The 19,739-nt window shown below is 30.2% G+C and overlaps 2 protein-coding genes across 3 annotated transcripts; both read left to right on the forward strand.

Annotated features, from left to right (window-relative positions):
* The first annotated feature begins 3,855 nt into the window (after nucleotides 1–3,855).
* LOC100783825 (aspartyl protease family protein 2) lies at nucleotides 3,856–6,157 on the forward strand. Its single transcript, XM_003552853.4, has one exon. It carries the CDS (start codon nucleotides 4,310–4,312, stop codon nucleotides 5,918–5,920), a length of 1,611 nt encoding a protein of 536 aa, XP_003552901.1. The 5' UTR covers nucleotides 3,856–4,309; the 3' UTR covers nucleotides 5,921–6,157.
* A 4,620-nt stretch (nucleotides 6,158–10,777) lies between these two features.
* On the forward strand, nucleotides 10,778–16,098 carry LOC100795647 (TLC domain-containing protein 4-B). 2 transcript variants are annotated; one of them, XM_014771144.2, is made up of 9 exons: nucleotides 10,778–10,892; nucleotides 11,487–11,635; nucleotides 13,009–13,097; nucleotides 13,190–13,328; nucleotides 14,181–14,255; nucleotides 14,398–14,519; nucleotides 14,602–14,677; nucleotides 15,676–15,735; nucleotides 15,830–16,098. In XM_014771144.2, exons 2-9 carry the CDS (start codon nucleotides 11,513–11,515, stop codon nucleotides 15,965–15,967), a joined length of 822 nt encoding a protein of 273 aa, XP_014626630.1. In that variant the 5' UTR covers nucleotides 10,778–10,892; nucleotides 11,487–11,512; the 3' UTR covers nucleotides 15,968–16,098. The 2 variants fall into 2 exon arrangements, with proteins under 2 accessions (XP_014626630.1, XP_014626631.1); XM_014771145.3 differs by lacking the exon at nucleotides 10,778–10,892 and adding an exon at nucleotides 10,902–11,080.
* The last annotated feature ends 3,641 nt before the right edge of the window (nucleotides 16,099–19,739 follow it).

Raw genomic sequence — 19,739 nt, forward strand, 5'->3', positions numbered from 1 at the left:
CCTTAAAAAGTTTAATTAGTTGATTTGCTGAAGGACATAAACTCAATTTAAGCCAAGCTACGTCTTGAGTTAAAAAACACATATATGGTTTTTTAATACAAAATACTCCTTTCCTCCCATTATAATTGTTTTACACAGATAAAAAAATTAAATAAATTAAAGAAACAACAAAATTAACCTTACCATTAATTTTTTTTAACCCATATCATTAATATCATAAGAGATATAAGTGAAAAAATAATTAATATTACATTATAAAACTAAAATGATAATTATTTTAGGACATATTTTTTCTTCTTATATAACAATTATGATAGGACATAAGAAGTATAAAACTAATAAATATATAAATAATATATGCACTAATATTTTAGGGTAAATAGTTACTTTTGTCCCCCTAAATATGTAATTCGCTTACAAATGTCTCCCTGAAAAATGAAAATATAAAATTTAGTTCCCGAAAGTGTAAAAAGTACAACAAATATATCAAACCGTTAACTTTCGTTCGTCACTGTTGATAAAATAGCCTATGTGACATAGAGAGATAAATTTATCGCTGAAATTGTCAACGTAATCATATGTAATTGCCAACATAGGGACATATTTGTCATATAATATTTTTTTAACTTTTCGTCTCCCCACTGCGCTGATAAATACGTTCTTGAAAGATGAAAATACAAAAATTAGTTCCCGAAAGTGTAAAAAATGCAACAAATATATCCAAACGTTAATATTAGATTGTGACTAATTATTATAATTTGAAAAAAATTATAATGATTGTGACAAATTTATTTAAACAAACTCATAAATTAAATTGAGTATAGAAGAAAAGAGAATACTCGTTATAGATAATTTTTTTACACTCTCATGCTTGATGAAAGGTTCAAGTAAAAAAATGTTTATAGTTAAATTAGGTCCATGAATAATTTTTAGGGAAAATTGTAATTGCAATGACACTTTTAATTTGCAAAAACCACTCACCTCCTTTGGAATGATTTTTTTAAGGTTATGATTTTTTAAATAATCAGTCAATAAAAAATTAATTTTGTATGATTAAAAAAATTAAAAATCAACAAACTTTTACTATAATTTATAATTTGATGTCATTGCATATATTAATAGACATTCATATTTTATTATGAAAAAAATTATAAAAAACAATTAAATAAATAATATTTGATTAAACAAAACCAATGATTTTTTTATCATTTTATAGTAATTCTTTTTATGTTGATAGCATTTATTCAAGAGTTAACAACCAAATGATTGATTTTTTTTGTAGTTGAAGAAAAGTAAGAAGAATTCATCAAAGCACTAAAAATTAACTTCCATTGGTGATATTTTATGCATGTCTCAACCGTTCATGAAACTTAAAAATTATATAACAAAAACAGACACTTACCGATATGATATAGCTCTCCCAAAATTTTGTCGCAGTCATTATAAATTTTTCAAAATTATAATAATTAGTCACAATCTATTATTAATGTCCGGATATATTTGTTGTACATTTTATACTTTCCGGGACTAAATTTTGTATTTTCATCTTTTAAGGGACGCATTTGTCAGTGAAATAGGAAGACGAAAAGTCAAAAAAATATTATGACAAATATGGTCTTATACTGACAATTAGAGATTATCACATTAACAATCATTTCAATGACAAATTTGTTCTTGTGTGCCATGTATGCTAATTTATTAATGGTGACGGATGAAAGTTAACGACCGGATATATTTGTTGCACTTTTTGCATTTTCAGGAACTAAATCTTGTATTTTCATCTTTCAGGAACGCATTTGTCAGTGAATCACACATTGAGGAATAAAAGTGACTATTTACCTGTTATTTATTATAAATTAATATGTATGAGAAGTTTGTACGAAAAAAAAGTAAATTTATCAAGTTTTATAATAATTATTTTTAAAATTATAAAAAATGTTTTTTTATGAGTTGACTAAAGAGTACATAAAAATTAAACTCCTATAAATATAAACTATTAAATTATATTTGAATGGTCAACATTTTTAAAAAAAATATACAGGATACTTGTTTAATTTAAATAGAAGCTTTTGAGCTGTAACAAAGAAGGTTATTAAAATGTCTTTGAAGAATTCCCTTATTTATTAATGTGTCGATTAGGTCAATGAAATAGAATATGGCTTTGAAGAATTCCTCTATATTTGACGAATAGAACATCAACTGAATAAATAAATAATCGAGACTTTGCAAGAATTGCAATCCCAAGTCCCAACCTCAAATGATCACGGTACTATCTGAACTAAAGCCACTGTCTTTTAGCACCATAGAGTCAAAAGTTGCTTTTGATGATGCAATGACCAAAGTTGAATTGGCACCAACTCCAGCTAGTTACACCTATTTTTCTAGACATTATTGCCTTATAATGTGACTGTTTTGGTTTTCTAGTCTTGAGACACTATCAATGCCTAAAACGAGCACAATGTATCAATAGTTGTCCAAGACTTTATGAAATGTTAATTATATTCAAAACCATGATGTGCCAATTTCAAATTTAGAAGCATCCCAAAGGATAGAGAAAGATACTATTAATATTTGTCAAAAGACTTTTTGGTTTGTTTAATGTACCCCGATGTGCCAATTTCAAATTCAGAAGCATCCCAAAAGAGAAAAGAAGAGAACTCGTAAAAGAAAGGTAGAAGGTTCAAATGTCAACAACAAGAAACTCCCACTTGGCTTGCAGCATAGCGTTTGAGTTATATTATGTCACATTTTCACCTACCTTGACAGATATGGAATTTTAATAGGGGATATAAGAATTCCAGGTGGACCTTCCCTGCAAGTTTGATCAAAATTTCAACGGGTCTCTAATTTCTCATTGTTTCCTTAGTGGTGCTTGGTTAGTGACTTAGTTCATACTTACATGGATGAATACTACGTACTTACATTTGCTTAGGATATGTATGACACGCGTATTAAATTTATATGGTACCACACTGTTAATTTGGTTCAATGTCTTGGGGGCTATTTTGATATCAAAAAGAAAAACTTTTGAAAATAGAAGGAAAAAATGTTTTGACCTTTGAGGTTTGGAAATAAATAAATGAAAGTGGAAAATAAGTTTGTTATGAGAAAAGGAAAGCAAGAAAAAAAATTGTGCGAAGAGAGATAAATTTGGATAATAGTGACTTAGTGAACAAGCTTTGATAATGATATAAATATGGTTAATTTATATTGTTGAACGAGTGTGATAATCACTACAAGAGTTGTATAATATGACTCATGGTGACTTGTTTTGAGGTGGAAAATAGACAGGAAATTTTTTAGGCGAAAAAGAAACTTACCTTCACACAAACATTAATAATAACAATTCCCTTATTAAAATAGTAAAAATTCTTAAAATTAATAAGGTCCGTATTTAAAAACTTAGAATAGAATAAGATAAAATTAACTAATGGTTGTCATAACTTGAATCTGCAATCTTTATCTGCATTCTTACTTTGTTGAAGTGGGTTTTGTTTGACTAGAACTACAACAATGTGAAAAGCTTTGCTCTTCTCGATAATTAGTCAAATATGATATTTCTTTTTTTGTTTTTATGACAGAAAGAAAAGGAAAAGAAAGTCAATGTCTATTTATATTCACTTGTCCTAGATTGGTTTAGTATGCCTAGGACTATATAATAAATTATACATGCAGATTACAAAATCTTACGTGTGACGCGTGAGTTTGGACTTTTTTTATTTGAGACTTTCTCAACGAAAATCCTTTACCAGAAATTTCACGTAAAATAGTTCAATTTGGTAAAAATAATTTAATCAAACCACCTGTATAAAGTGACACATAAAACTTGATTTCAAAGTACCCTTGTCATTTCAACTTAACCAACATGATCCCCAAATTCATACTACCTAAGTTTCCACCTATATGTACTCTCACTTTCTCTGGCTTTTAACCCTCTCAGTATATCCATATCACCTAGTCAAAGCTATCTTCGGCTAAAAGCCTAAAACTTCATTGATTCCCTTATTTCCTTGACTTTCATGTTTCATGTTTTAATTTGGACCTCAAAATTTCGCCTCCTTTTTTTTTCCCTTAGACCTTTAACTAAGTTATGCTTTAGCAAATTCTAGTGAATTGTTGTCCTTGTTTGTTCTGTTTGTGGGTTTCATTTCTTGTCTCCTAGGAATTTAAAAAAATAATTTGTCTATCCCCATTTTACAGATGTTAGGATTAGTACCTCAATCTTGTTTTCCATTGTTGAGTTATAAACTTTAGGTAATTTTCCAAACTTTATATTGTGTATGCCATCAAACAAGGAGAAAGCAGCATTATGCTCATGAAAGTTTCCCTGATTTTGGTCCTCCTTTCAATTTTCTGTGTCACTTTCAAACCATACACTGAAGTTGATGTTCAAAATGATCACAACAATGATCCAACTCTCGCCAACAAAGAATTTTGCAAGAAAGCCAAAAGTTCAGAATCAACTAGATTAAACAAGGAAGAAGATGGAGATGATGCTATATCAGCAAAGCCTCACAAAAGGTCAGCAAAGTTTCACCTAAAACGCAGGCCAATCAATCATGGGAATGAGCCTAAAACACACGCACTGGACTCAGCACTCAGGGATTTGGTCAGAATTCAGACTCTTCATAGAAAAGTCATAGAGAAAAAGGACACAAAAAGCATGTCATGGAAGCAAGAAGTCAAGGTTATCACCATCCAGCAGCAGAACAACCTTGCTAATGCTGTTGTAGCATCATTGAAATCTTCTAAAGATGAGTTTTCAGGTAACATCATGGCAACCTTGGAATCTGGGGCCTCTCTTGGCACAGGAGAGTACTTCATAGACATGTTTGTAGGTACACCTCCTAAACATGTTTGGTTGATACTTGACACTGGCAGTGACCTCAGTTGGATTCAATGTGATCCTTGTTATGATTGTTTTGAACAAAACGGACCCCATTATAATCCCAATGAGTCTAGTTCTTATAGGAACATAAGCTGCTATGATCCCCGGTGTCAATTGGTTTCTTCACCGGACCCTCTTCAGCATTGCAAGACTGAAAACCAAACATGTCCTTACTTCTATGACTATGCAGATGGTTCAAACACAACAGGAGATTTTGCATTAGAAACATTTACTGTGAACCTCACCTGGCCTAATGGGAAAGAAAAGTTTAAACATGTGGTGGATGTGATGTTTGGTTGTGGCCATTGGAACAAAGGCTTTTTTCATGGGGCTGGTGGATTGCTAGGACTTGGGAGAGGACCTCTCTCCTTTCCCTCACAGCTTCAATCTATTTATGGTCACTCATTTTCTTATTGTCTCACTGACCTTTTCAGCAACACAAGTGTTAGCAGCAAATTGATCTTTGGTGAGGACAAGGAGCTATTGAACCACCACAACTTGAACTTTACTAAATTGCTTGCAGGAGAAGAAACTCCAGATGATACATTTTACTATCTCCAGATAAAGTCCATCGTGGTAGGTGGGGAAGTGCTTGATATTCCTGAAAAAACTTGGCATTGGTCATCAGAAGGTGTTGGTGGTACAATTATTGATTCTGGCTCTACCTTGACCTTTTTCCCTGATTCAGCTTATGATGTTATCAAAGAAGCCTTTGAGAAGAAAATTAAACTGCAACAAATTGCTGCAGATGATTTTATTATGTCTCCATGTTACAATGTGTCAGGGGCAATGCAAGTGGAGCTACCGGACTATGGGATTCATTTTGCAGATGGGGCTGTGTGGAATTTCCCAGCAGAGAACTATTTCTACCAATATGAACCTGATGAAGTTATTTGTTTGGCAATTCTGAAGACACCTAATCATTCTCATCTCACAATCATTGGAAACTTACTACAACAGAATTTTCACATTCTGTATGATGTAAAAAGGTCTAGGCTGGGATATTCTCCCAGGAGGTGTGCTGAGGTTTAGCATCATGTTATTAGTTGTTAGAAATGGCGTTTAAAGTGTTTTTGATTGTCATCTTTTTCTTCTTCTTCTTCTATTTGTTCTATTCTTCAAGTTTAGACAATCAAAATAATATGTAAGACCAAAGTATATATATATATTGTATGCAATTTCACTCAAAAAACAAATAATCAAAATATTGATATTTGTATGGTCCTATATGCAACAAACAAATAATTGGTTTTAGCTAGGGAATGTGGGTTGTTGACATAACATCTAATTATATAAGAAAATATTCATGGGTTGAAAGTGATGATTAGGTGTGTGACCAATATTAATTATATAGAATGAGAACAAGTCAAATAGTAGGTATGTTGGGTATGTGTGGCATGTGAAAATGCTAATATATTTTAAATTCTACACACAACCTTTAAGGCTCCTAGCAAGAAAATAATCCATAGAATTGAAGCTCTCGTGTGAACTTTATATAGATAGCTACTATTCTGTTTATATTCTATAATCTATATCATTGTCGATGTAACTTTTCTACCGTTTTCTTGGTAATACTCTTGTATCGGTTTCAACACACGGGGTTGTGGATTTTTCAGATGAGATTTCTTCGCGTTCAGAAAGTTTGAAAAGGAGCCATTCCCTTATGGAAGTAATCACGGTAGCTACTCAGTCATTCATTATGTTAAAGTGTTTCCTTTGAAAATATGTTACGAACGAAAGAAATGTTTGGGTTATACGCTCACACATTAATAGCATGTGGGGGGATTAAGAAAATAATTAGTTACTTTTGAAAAAGTTTATAAGAAAGTTGTAATTTTCTAATTTAAAATAAGTTAACTCAAACATGCACTAACTATAATTCAAATACAAAATATATACAAGGAAATTCGATTTGGATTCACAAAATATATACCAGGGAAATTCAATTCGGATTCCTTAAGTAAAATTAAGATTTTAGCTTTATGGATGAAAAATATATAATTAAGAAAATAAATCCGGGTGATTATTAGACTAATTATACCTAATTGAGATTTTTAAGAGACTAGTTATTCTTGACATAAAGAAACTAAAAAATGGAAAAAATACGTAGAAAATGCTTAAATCTATTTTTTATCCATGTAATTTTATGATTGTGCAATTTTGATTCCTAAAAAATTTATTCCACGTTTAGTCTTCAGTTTTTAAAATTTAACAATTTTATTTACTGTTAGGTCATCAAATTTTTAACATGACTAACATGACATCTAAATAATGATATGACATTAACGCATCGACATTGTAAATCGTGATAATTCACATGTATACTAACATAGCATAAACAATACAATTTTTGGTCATTGTTATTGCAACATAAACACATTGTTAGACTGCTAGGTCATTTGCTATGTCATTATGAAGTGTCTCATTATCACTTAGATGTCATGTTAGCAAACTCTGTTAAAAAAATGGATGACAATCTAACAGTTGTGAATCAAAATGGCTAATTTTTAAAAACATTGAAGACCAAATGTACAATAAAATAAATTAAGGGACCAAAGTGGTACAATCCTCAATGTGTAACCCTTCATCAGCCTACCAGCATTGGACGGAGTTGGTGAAACAACTTTTTTGACATCCTCTTGCAAGGCAGTGTTGATATCAGCAGGTACTTCGGTGACCTTGGCATATGCTTCCTTAGCTATCTTTGTAATAAGCTCAACTTGTATGGTTTTTTCCCATTTCTCCCTTTCTTGTTTAAGAGTTCCATACACTTGCATTACGTGATCAGTGAAGTCCCTTTCATCCATCTATGTATCCAAAGTAGATTTAAGCAAAAGAAAAAAAAAAGTGAAAAGAGATAGGTACGTATCTTACTTCATTCATGTATATAGAAAATGTTTATACATCTTCATACCAGAGAAACTCTACTTCTATAATTATTGATAATATCATTTCAAGATCGCATAGATAAATAGATAGATAGACAATTAATGATGATAATTTTCACTCAAAGCAAGGTATTACATAGCCGAAAGCCACACTTTGTAATGATCATGATAATGAACATTAGTAGCAATAACCAAGGTATTATTAGTTGCAGCAGAGCAATGTTTTTGGATCGAGTAATCTGAATAATTACAGCCAATGCTTGCAGACGAACCTATGTTCAAATTTTCTGAATGTGCAAGGGTTGCATCTAGTGAAATTTTGGTTGGAGTTGAAACTATTAATGGTTGCATCAGAGAAGTTTTGTTTCCGTTGTTAAATGAGTGGTGTGTACCTGGATTTTTATTTAGGTTGTCTAATGACACAGATGTGGTTTCAGTTGCAGCATTGTTTCTCTTGTCTCTTTTGGCTTTGTACATAGCCAAATCAATTTCAAATGCCCATAGCTCTACATCTATGTTCTTTCTCGGTTGTTGCTTGACATTGTGACTCATACTCCAAATCAAACAATTCACTTGGAAACCTGCACGACTGAAGTATGTGTTTGATTTAACACATTTTCATGCAAATTTTATGAGAAGAAAAAATTCATAATTTTTTATTCAATGGTCCTTTGAGATTTCTCAAAGGAAAACCAAAAACACACTTCTTAATTACTACACTAGTATTCTAATTCCATAATGACCAAGATCATTTCATGTAGCTTCTTGATCATAATATTTATATTGCTCTCTTTTCCACCACCACCTATTTTCTTTTTCCTTGATGATAGGCATTAGGCAACACTGTATCTTATAGAGATGAACACACGCACTGCACAGCTTAGGAAATGTTCCCACTTCATTGCTTAGAAACTAAGCTAGCAATATTTTATGTTAGCCAAATTCTATCCTCGGGAATCGATTATATGCTGCACCTCACTCATCACCTATTGCAGATGCCAAGCCTAATTAATCTATGGACACACGATACTAAATATATTTAAGATATATCAGTTTTAATTTAATTGACAATAATTATTACGTGATCATCAATTTTGCTTCGCTTTCGTATTACACTGATGTAATGCCAAATACAATATGACACGGCGAAATGATTACCCTATCAATTAATTAAAAATTAGCCGAAAATTATTTGACATTTTTAGGATATATAGAAATTAGAAAGAGAAAATGAAGAGATGTAAGATAGTATAGGATATAAGAATATAGATCGATCGGGAGAATATTAGAATTATAAAAAATGTTGCATATAATTTTTTCTTTTTTTGGTGGATATAAAAAAATGAATTATTCTTTTTTATATTTTTTTATACTTTTTATACCTACGCTCTATTGTTTGTTATACCGAAAAGCAATTATTCTGTCCAATAACTAAGGGGAAAACATCGAAAAAGTATATAAATATGAGTTGTATGAGGAAATTAATCTATAGTAAGAAGCAAATTTTATATTTCAGTTATATGCACACATTCCCGTTGAATCACATTTGTATATACCATTGTGAATTTGTGAAACAATTCATGTATGCCTCATTGATTTCACTCTCTCAATTAGATATTCTTAATATTTTTTCCCTTATCTTATTTGGATTTGTATTTCACACAATAATCGTGCAATTAGCTAAAAAATATCTCTCAAACATCTAAAATTTTCATATTTTATTTTTAATTTTATACTCATTTTTCTTAATGACCTATCATTTCTAATTATCCTTTTTTATTTTCTATCATAATCTGAATATTAATATTTTTTAAAATTTCAAATAATTAATTAAAATAATCTTATATCACAATTTAAATTATTTATAATAAATTTAAAACATAGTATATCTATATATCCTTTTTTATTATTTATATAAGTACATTAACAAATTATAATTACAACTAAACTTAAAATACACCCAAGTGAAGCTTGATAAGATACTCCTTTTAAATAATAAGTAAGTGTATATTAATAAATGCTTGTGGAATTTTTGTTAACATATACTCACTTATTTTTCACAAGAAATATATGTTAGCAAACTATATCTACCATTTATCTTAAAATATACTTAGGTGTAGGTTGGTAATGCACTCCTTCTAAAAACAACTAGATATATATTAACAAATCTCATTATTTATATATTTAAAAACATTTATTTATTATCAAAATTTTAAGGTATTTATTATCAATTTTAATTACAAAAAAATAGTCATTTATTTGTTATATATAATATTAGTTTTAGATAACTTGAAATCACTCATGTATCTTTGAATTTTTTGTTTTATATTAAACCCTCTGTTATGATAGAAAAAAATAATTATAGGTATCTAAAGAACAAACACTTTAAAATTAAAAAGAAAAAGAAGTCATATTTATACTTTTTTTATTTTGACTATTTTACTAAATAATTACAAAACTGCTAGATAGTTAAAGGAAAGTAAGATAATAATAATAATAATAATAATAATAATAATAATAATAATAATAATAATAATAATAATGCTTGCTGGGAAACAAAACAACAACATATTCTTATCAACCTTTTTTGTGTCATGCTCACTAAGGTATCATTTATGTAAAAAAAATAATCAAAAAATATGACTTATTATTATTTAATGAGTTTCACGTTGTAATTATTATTAGTTTAATTTTAATTCACTATTAATGTATTTTTTTTACATTTGTTAGCCATACAAAAATTACTTAAGGAGTCTTTGGTTCAAATTAGATTAAACTCAATTTTAAGTAAGATCTGAGAATCATCAATCAGGTTTTTAATGTTTTCCTAAAAAAATGAAATGACTTGATATAACTTTTAAATTATTTCTTATAAAATTCAATACTTTTTAATGATGTCATAAGTCATAATTAAGCATAATAATTTTTTATATTTTTAGTATTTTATTTTATTTAAAATATAATTATGAGCAGTATATATTATTTAATTTGACGGATAAAGGGAACAATCAATAAGTTTCGTTTTGACTGAACATAGGCAAGAGTTTGATGTTGCGTTGAGATGGCTTACACGCTCCCTACCCTTCCATAATTGTTGGTCTCTTTCAGTGCCTCAGGTCTGTTTCTCTCTCTCTCTCTCTCTCTCTAAATTAAAGTTTCAAGCTTCAATTGAATGAGTGTACTAAGTCATAATGGGTCACCTAATTTCTTTCAATTCACTTCCATTATAGTATTTCCTGATTTTCCTTCACACGCTGCTGTTTGGTCTTTCTTAATTTGCCTCTTCTTTTCTCTTTTCTTGTTGGTATGCTTTGCCGCTGTTATTTTTATGTATAATCATCATCATTATTATTATATGAATATGATGTGCTCGGATGACTTTTCCCTTTGTCCTATTAGCTATTTCCTTTGATGGGGTTTGTCTGTTTGTTTTCCAAGAATTTTTCTTAACTGGTTCTTCCTATGGTCATCATGGCTTGAATAGTCAGCTTGTGCTGAAAGTCATGTGAATTGTGCAGTGTGCAAATGAAACAACTACTAGTACTATTGTAGACAAGTTTTCCTTCTCCATTACTCACGGAAAACTTTAATTTTTTTTATTCCAGTTTCTTGTTGAGTGGGGATTCCACCCTCCTTTTTTGTTTGCTTCAATAGAGGTTCCTTTATTGTTGATGGGCACTCATGCAATATGTGTGTTTTTTTTTATGCAGTTTGGTGTTTTCAACAAGTTGATTGGATGGGATTTGCTTTGTCTTTTGGTTCCTTGCCTGTTTTGGTTTCCTCTTATGACTTTGCTACCCCAAATAAAGAAATTCAATGGCTGGGGTCTGTCTTCACTGGCATCATCTTCTGTGTTGTTGTAAGTAAAATGAGTTCATCAATTTCAGTGGCTTCTATGTGGCAAATGCCTCTTATGTCTCTATGGGCCCAATTAGGTTTTTGAAGGCATGATTGTAGAATATCATTTTATAAACATCACAAGGAAAAGAAAAAAGGGAGAGAAGGGGTGGGGAGGGATTAGGGATATTCCTTTTCTTAAACTGAACTAAGATGGCTGATAAGTGATAATTCAGATGAAGGGTTGGATGTATAAGAATATTATTATCCAAAAGCAGGATACTAAATCAATATTTTTCCATAGTATAATATCCCTTTGAATGTATATGAGGGAATTACTATTTGTTAATCATGCATATTATTTTCCAAAAGCAGGATCAGTTTTGGGATGTGATATCCATACAGTAGGAGTTACTACTAGTCTTTTGATACTAACGTTTCATATCAGGTTTAGGGTGTAATTTGGAGAGTAGGTATCTTCAAAATGATGTTATTATTGTATAACCTGGTTAAATGTGGTTTATGGGGAAGAAGCAAAAAAAGAAAAATTCAATTGAAAAGGAAGAGCTTGTGTTCTTATGCATTTTTTATGGTGAAGTTGTTGGTAAAAGCTTTGTAGATATGGGGCTGAGTGGGTAGTTATGGAACATCCTTAGACTGAAGTTGCAATTGTGTGCTTACTCTGGTTTGGGAAGAAGTGTTTCATTTTAAGTGCTCTGCTGGATTCTTTATTTCAAAGAAATATGGTTCACTCTTATTATTTATTTTGTATTTCTCCCAAAATGATTTTCATAGATGATGACACCATTCCTTTAACAACAATTCGAGAGGAAAATTGAATGCTTTACTGTTCAGCAAAAGATTTTATGCATAAGTTGTCTTGTCATTGCTGTCAACATAACAATTGAAGATTATATTTAACATTAGGGTTTAATGCCTTTTACTTCGTCTGCATAATTTTGCTTTGCACTTTATATTTTGAACTTATGATGATCGAGAGTTTGTTCCTTTATGGCTTTCATATCCAATTGGATTTTCACTTAATAACAACCTGAAAATCTCTTTGAAAGTAATTTCTTATTGACTGTATCTTAGTATAGGTCTATGAACTCTGAGTCTCTGACTATTTGTTTTTGTAGCTTCAGATCCTGATGTCTTTACTCTTTTGGTTATTTGAGAGTGTAAATTGAGAATGGAGTTGAAGTTTGAAATTTTAGGTTTATATACATGCACTAGTGTTCTTTCATTCCCTTTTCTTATTGCTCTTGTTAAACATATATGTCCAGTTTTGGATGAATGGGGAGATAAAAATAAAAAATTTCTAATCTTCTGGAGGTTACTTTGTTTAACAATTAACAAGTGCAAATTGATCCTTTTTTCATTTCCTTCTTGAAGGTTTATAGATTGACTGCTATTTTGAGTTCTCTGTTGTTCAAGGGATATGGCAAATTGAGTAGTGCAGAGAAAATTGAATGGAATAACCGGTAAAATACCTTTGTATAAAGATTTATGTTTTTATTTGCTTTGTCCATAATTGAATTTTTTATGTTAACTTTAAGACATTTTGCCAATGCAGGGGATTCTCAACATTTCATGCTCTGTTTGCATCATTTACGTCATTTTACCTCTTGGTGTTATCAGATATTTTCAACAAGGATTCACATGAAGAACTTGTTATTAATAGATCATCCACTTTCTCAAATTCGGTACTGGGGGTATGTTGAAGATAATACAAGTAAAATTTAACTTGTTTGATTCCTCATAAGTTGATTTTTAAATCCTTTTATAATCTAACTATATTTGGGCTAAAATGATCGTGATGCATGTGAGGATATTGGTAAAATATACAGACTGAAAAGTTATATGTTATTACTTGTTATTTTAGCATTTTCTGTTTATAATTCAATGTTCATGTAGTTCTATCTTTAATCTTCTTCAGGTACTAAGTACTAAATCAAGCAGAAGCCTAGATTTGTATAGGTCGTGGTGCTTTTAAAACGAATCCGTGTCTTTTCTTGTTTAGCATTCAGTTTTAGATTGTGTATCTTCTATGATAAATGCAAGAGCCACAAAAGCATTTTTTTAATAATGAAATGTTAATTGTAAAAGAGTTAATTATGAAATGAATAAATTTGAAGTTTTCAAAATTATTCATTTCATTATTAACTCTTTTACAATTAACATTTACACCAAACAGAACAGTGGTCACAAATCACATACATCAAATTAATAGGAAAGACTCCTGCATGGTGTGCTCTTTGGAATAGGAAAGGCTCCTGCATGGACTTGGTGCATGCCCCCAGTTGATCATTATAAATTTGGTAGTTATTTGTTGGGACCCAGATTAGCATTTTCAAGCCAACTTTTAGTTTCCCATTGGTCTGGTGCACATGCTGGTGTCCTGTTACTCTTTATTTTTAATCTTCCTGTTTCTTCTATTTTGATATCTCTTATCTAATTCGGTAATTCCTGTGAGTAACATTATTGTTTTGCCTTATTACAACAATGATTGTCCTGTTGGCTTATTTGTGATTTTGTCTTCTACAATATTTCCCCTCTTTTTACAGATTTCTATAGGTTATTTTCTAGCAGATCTGGCAATGATTCTTTGGCATTTCCCAGCTTTAGGGGGTCTGGAATACGTAAGTTGAAAAGATATTAAATTTTCTTGCCATGTTTAATATATTAGATGATATTAGACATTGTATTTATTTTGCACATTGAACTCAGTATCCAGGTTTTCTGTTTAGGAAGCGGTAAACTAACTCCGTTCTTGGTATTTAGGTTTTACACCATGGGTTGTCCATGTTTTCAATTATCCAATCTTTGCTATGTGGTCAAGGACAGATCTACATACTAATGGTTCTTTTCTCTGAGAGCACAACTCCTTTTGTAAATCTAAGATGGTAAATATGTTGTTCAGAGTTTGATTTCATCATCTCATGTACTTTAGTTAACATTGACTTATTACTTTAATTACATATTCAGGCACTTGGATATTGCTGATCTTAAGAGCTCCAAACTTTACGTCTGGAATGGCATTGCATTGTTCTTCGGGTGGTTGGTACTGTATAATATACTTTTGACCTCAATTCTAATTCCATTGTAGTATCCAAAGGAACTGCTTATGGTCATGTATGGTTATATTTTGGTTTTTTTTCTCTAATTTTTTCTTTTTGAGTTTGGGTGAGTCTTATGTTGAGTCAAAAGGAGCAAGTAGTGATGGTGATAAAGATAATTGGAAGGGATAATCAGAAGGGTTCTGACAAAACGTATACTGCATATTGCATGCCGAAGGAGGAAACCTTGTGAAGATGTTTTCCCTCATTCTATTTTTAATATATAGTTTTTTTAAAATAAATGCACAAATACTTTGGGTAGATCCTAATTCTTTTCTTATCGTATCCTATTGACTCACCAAACAATAGATTAAAATTTAAAATAGGATATGATAGCATTTCTTATCCTATCTTCTTTATCCTGACCATCAAGGAAGTCCATGGTGTTAATAGTAATACAAAACCATTTTGGTGTCTTTACCAGACATCTTAAGCTTTTAGGATAGTTGATTCTTGACATGATATCAGAGTCTCTATAACCGAGTAATTTAGAGTTTGATCTACCATAGTCATTCTTTTAAATAAAAGTTGAATTCAAGCAGAAGGTAGTTGGCTGGCTAATGCATTGCCCACACTTCAAACTTGAAAGGGCAATTTCTTGAAGGGGACATGTTAGAGATATAAAATTATTTATGTGCTTTCACGTATCTGCTTAGGGGCCGTTTGTTTTATTTTGCTAACTTCATTTGCATGATTTCGCATGTGGAAAACACATTCCAATGCTCCGATTTCTCAAAGTAATTATTTTTCCACTTCAATTGTGAATCTGTTTGATCCTGAATCCAAACAGGCTCTTATATGTTAGCAAAGATTTCAAACTTTGTTGTGATCTGTTTCTTATTCCAATGATTGTTTGTAATGATGGAATTGTGAAACAAGTTTACTTCGTTGTTCTAATACAAATCTTGACATGCTTTATCCCTTTATATATTTTGTGCTGCAGATTGCAAGGATTTTCCTATTTATGTTCTTTTTTATCCACATGTGGACCCATTTTGACGAGGCAAGCATTTTCTCTGTGATTCATATAACTTCACAGTTTTTCCTTTGATTCTCATCTAGGAAACAAATCCAAACTTTTTGCTCCCTAATTTCAGGTTAAGGAGATCTACCCATTGGGTTTTTACAGCTTGCTTGTGGTGCCTCCAGTGTTGGCAATGATGAATTTGTTTTGGTTCTGGAAAATTGCCAAGGGTTTGGTTAAAACTATATCAAAAGCAAAGCATAGCATATGAGCCTACCAAATGGCCATTTAATTACTTTAGCACAGTTGTGATTAACATTTTTCCCCCATTTAACTTGCAAGATTCAGTACAGTTCTATGCTGTATATTTGGCATTAAGCAATTGAATATATTTTTCCGTGACTACATGTATTCAGAATCATTACAGAACAGCAAGAGCTAAAAGCCTAAAACCACAAAGTTATAATATCTGTCATCACATAGTTCAAAGATTGCTGATAAAAAAAAAAAAAACAACATAGTTCAAAGATTCTGTAGCATCTTTCTTATCTTCTAATTAACCATTATGACTACAATTGGATTGAATATAACTCAAGCTTCAGTTTCATGCCTATATTGTTTATTACCTACAAACATTACATGAGGATATCAGCCTACTACTGTGCCTTGATGAGTTTACTATTTCTTTCTAAGAAGGCCAAGTGAAAGTTTAGTGCATTTCCAAGTGCTTGACCTGCTTTGAGTAATCAACTAAATCATGTTACTAAACTTTGAATGGTGAAGATATGAAGGAGTTAGCATTTCCCAGAATATAACTCAAAACCTCAGCAAAGGGTAAAGCCAACTTGCAATGGAATTTAAACATGTATAATCAATAAACCTTGTAACTTGGAATGCAACTTTCTATATGGTACAGGTCTCGAGACAATAACTTTTTTGTGACAAAAACTAAGACTTTTTGTTTTTGAGAAAGGAAATAGAGACTAGAGAGAGAAGATAGAATATGAGTAAAAAGAAGCATCAGAATCAACATCCAACGTGTACTGAAAAAAGCAGTAGATAGCAGCGCATAGAAATCTTAGTTTAATTGACTGTTGATTATTTGATTTGCTTTCTGACCAAAACCAAATCTTTAATTTTTTTCACATGTGAAACTTTTTTTCTTTTCTGTTGATAATTTCACATATGAATCTGACAACTGTTTCCGCATCCCTCTTTCCAAAATTAAAATGTGTAAAGCATTTTATTGATTGGGTCCATGTTCATTATTTGTATACATGCATGTTGTAAGCTTTTAATATACACATAATAAATAGAATAAAAAACATATTTATTTTAGTTTAATTACAAAACTATACAATTTCCTCATATACAACGAGCTTGAATAGTAGTCTAAATTATAATTACAAGACTTGTTATTTTTATATTGGCTAAATTATAAATTTAGTTTTGATATTTGTCTTAGATTTCGATTTTGATCTTCTTATAATTTAATTTATAAATTTAGTCCCCTTATTATTTTTATTTCAATCTCAACCCCAAAATTGAATGTTGATCGTCACATGTCGTATTTTTATTGGACGTTGACAGTCATATGTCGTGTTTTTATTAGACGTTAATTTCGTGCAACTATCAACATAAGCAATTAACAGTCAACGTCCAATTTCGGAGTTGAGAATTGAAATAACGAGATTACAAACAACTAAGGATTAAATTAGTAAATTAAATTATAGGAGGATCAAAATAAAAAATCAGAGACAAATAGATTGAAATTTAACCTCTAATATTTTCCAGACTTTTAATAATTCTACTCTAATTAAAATTAAAAGACTAAACAATAAAAAAGCCTAGCCATAATATAATTGAATTAATTTGGGGGAGAGGGAACCCCCTCGTAACATATATCAAGCTTAGTGGGAAAAAATAGCCTGGCTAAAAAATCCAGTGCTCAAACCGAACTGCAAACAGTTGCTTGAGATTAAAAAAAAAGAAGAAGAAGAAGAAAATCAATTTAAATTAATTGTAAAAAATTATAACTCTCTTGCAACTCTTGAGACTGTTCTTCCCAGACCCAGAGAAGCAATGGGGATCGATCTTAAGGCTTGGGGTTGGGGCTAAGAAAAAAATACAACTCTTGAGACCGTATGCATAATGGTGAAAAGGTAGAATTACTTAATCAGTTTCTAAACTATTTGAAATTTTTTAAGTAAGTTCCTAAACTTAAAAAAAAAATAAAATTGGATCCTTTATCATGTAACTTTCTTATATATAAAAACACACTGTAAGTTATCTTTTTTTTTTAATGATTTCAAACCACCACAAACTAATATCTCATTTTTTTTTATGATTTCAAACCATCATAAACAAATATCAAGAGATCTACTTTATTAGTTTAGAGATTTTTTTTAAAGTTTAAGAAACATTTAAAATTCTCAAACAAAAAAGTGGACAGCTGACCTATTTTGGACCACTCCTTCCCTCAAAGATAGATCCACTGCATTATATACAGTTGAATCTCTTGCATATTTGTCTAAGGATAGCCAGAAGTAATTTGTGGAATACAATCCATCATCACCTTCAGCCCTTTCCTAAAAATGTCTGGCTCTGTCCAGGCAATTTCAATGAAGTTTTAATGAGTTTGAAAAACTGATGCAAAAGGGGATAAATAGATGGAGCAAGACAACATCTAAAAGGGAAGATCAACATATTACTAATTCTAGTATAAAATTCAAATGTGAATCATTGATTGATAGGTGAAAAAATTGAAAACAGAGTGATTTCATCCTTCAATAGGGGTGGCAAAATGGCTTGCCTTGTCCCTGGCTCACCAATAATGAGTCATGATAGACTAATTAGCTTCTAATGATGGACTGTAAATTCTGACACATTTCGTTTAGGGGTAGATTGTCAGGTTATTGGGTCAACCCGTCAAAAATGATTTTTTTTTAATATCTTATTTTATAAAATTAATCCAAATAAATAAATTTAATTTTTCTTAAAGAGGAATAAATTTAAGTAGAGAAGGTAAGGTATATCAATTGTTTATCCTAAATTTGATTTCAATATAATTTTTCTTATAATTATGAGAGAAATTGAATTTATAAAAAATAACAAATATGTATTTTGATTTTTGAACACTATAAACTTTTAAAAATAATATAAAGTAGCAATCCAAATCCTAAACACCTATTAGTACTTGTATTTTATTTTAAAAAAATGTATTTATGATAAATTGGTGGGTCAACCCATCTTATTGTTCGCCTGCTGGACTAGCAGGTTAAGTAAGGCGGGTTAGGTTCTCTACCTCATCCCACCAAATTGATAGTGGATTGGACAACTTGATTTAACTTGTTTTGTCACATGTACTAAAACATTATTGAGGTTTCTTACTTAATTAATATTATTCTTTATAACTATTTTTTAATTTGTATTTTTTTATGAAATATTAAAAAATGAAAAAAGAAAATTTTTATAAAAAATTTAACAATACTCTCAGTAAAATAACATTAAATTTTGTGGTTGAATCACCTGACACCACCCTAATTTCTAACATTCTACAATTTTTTTTATCAATAATTATATATACACACATCAACATCACTAACACTATTAATATTTTTCCTAAAAAATATTATTAATATTTATGATTTTTTCCCTTTATTATTACATCATACTTTCATTTATTATTTCTACACTTTTTATGATATTCATGCATTATTTTTTAATTTTTATCAAGATGTGTGATGTGTATTTTAATATGAAAGACATTGATATTTTTTTAAGAATTACATTTGTGTCAATCTTATCTTATTGAAATAAAATCATTAGATTAACATAATGGAAAAAAATTTATCTCTAAATATTTAACACAATTACAAAATTAATCCATAATATTAATATAGTGATCTAAGAATTCATTATATTTATATGAGAAAAAAATTTATTCAATAAAAGAATTATGCTGGATTGTACTATATATAATTTTTTTTTAACCAATCACAGTTACGCATGCAGATGAATTAGTATTGATGCAATGAATTAGG

This window comes from Glycine max, chromosome 18, assembly GCF_000004515.6.
Source record: "Glycine max cultivar Williams 82 chromosome 18, Glycine_max_v4.0, whole genome shotgun sequence".
Taxonomy (NCBI): Eukaryota; Viridiplantae; Streptophyta; class Magnoliopsida; order Fabales; family Fabaceae; genus Glycine; species Glycine max.

Excerpts from the sequence above, each read along its gene's own strand:
- LOC100783825 (XM_003552853.4), top strand. The coding sequence starts at position 4,310 with ATGCTCATGAAAGTTTCCCTGATTTTGGTCCTCCTTTCAATTTTCTGT.
- LOC100795647 (XM_014771144.2), top strand. The coding sequence starts at position 11,513 with ATGGGATTTGCTTTGTCTTTTGGTTCCTTGCCTGTTTTGGTTTCCTCT. Across the intron at positions 14,256-14,397 it reads CTTTAGGGGGTCTGGAATAC|GTTTTACACCATGGGTTGTC; the intron begins GTAAGTTGAAAA and ends CTTGGTATTTAG. Across the intron at positions 14,678-15,675 it reads CATTGTTCTTCGGGTGGTTG|ATTGCAAGGATTTTCCTATT; the intron begins GTACTGTATAAT and ends TTTGTGCTGCAG.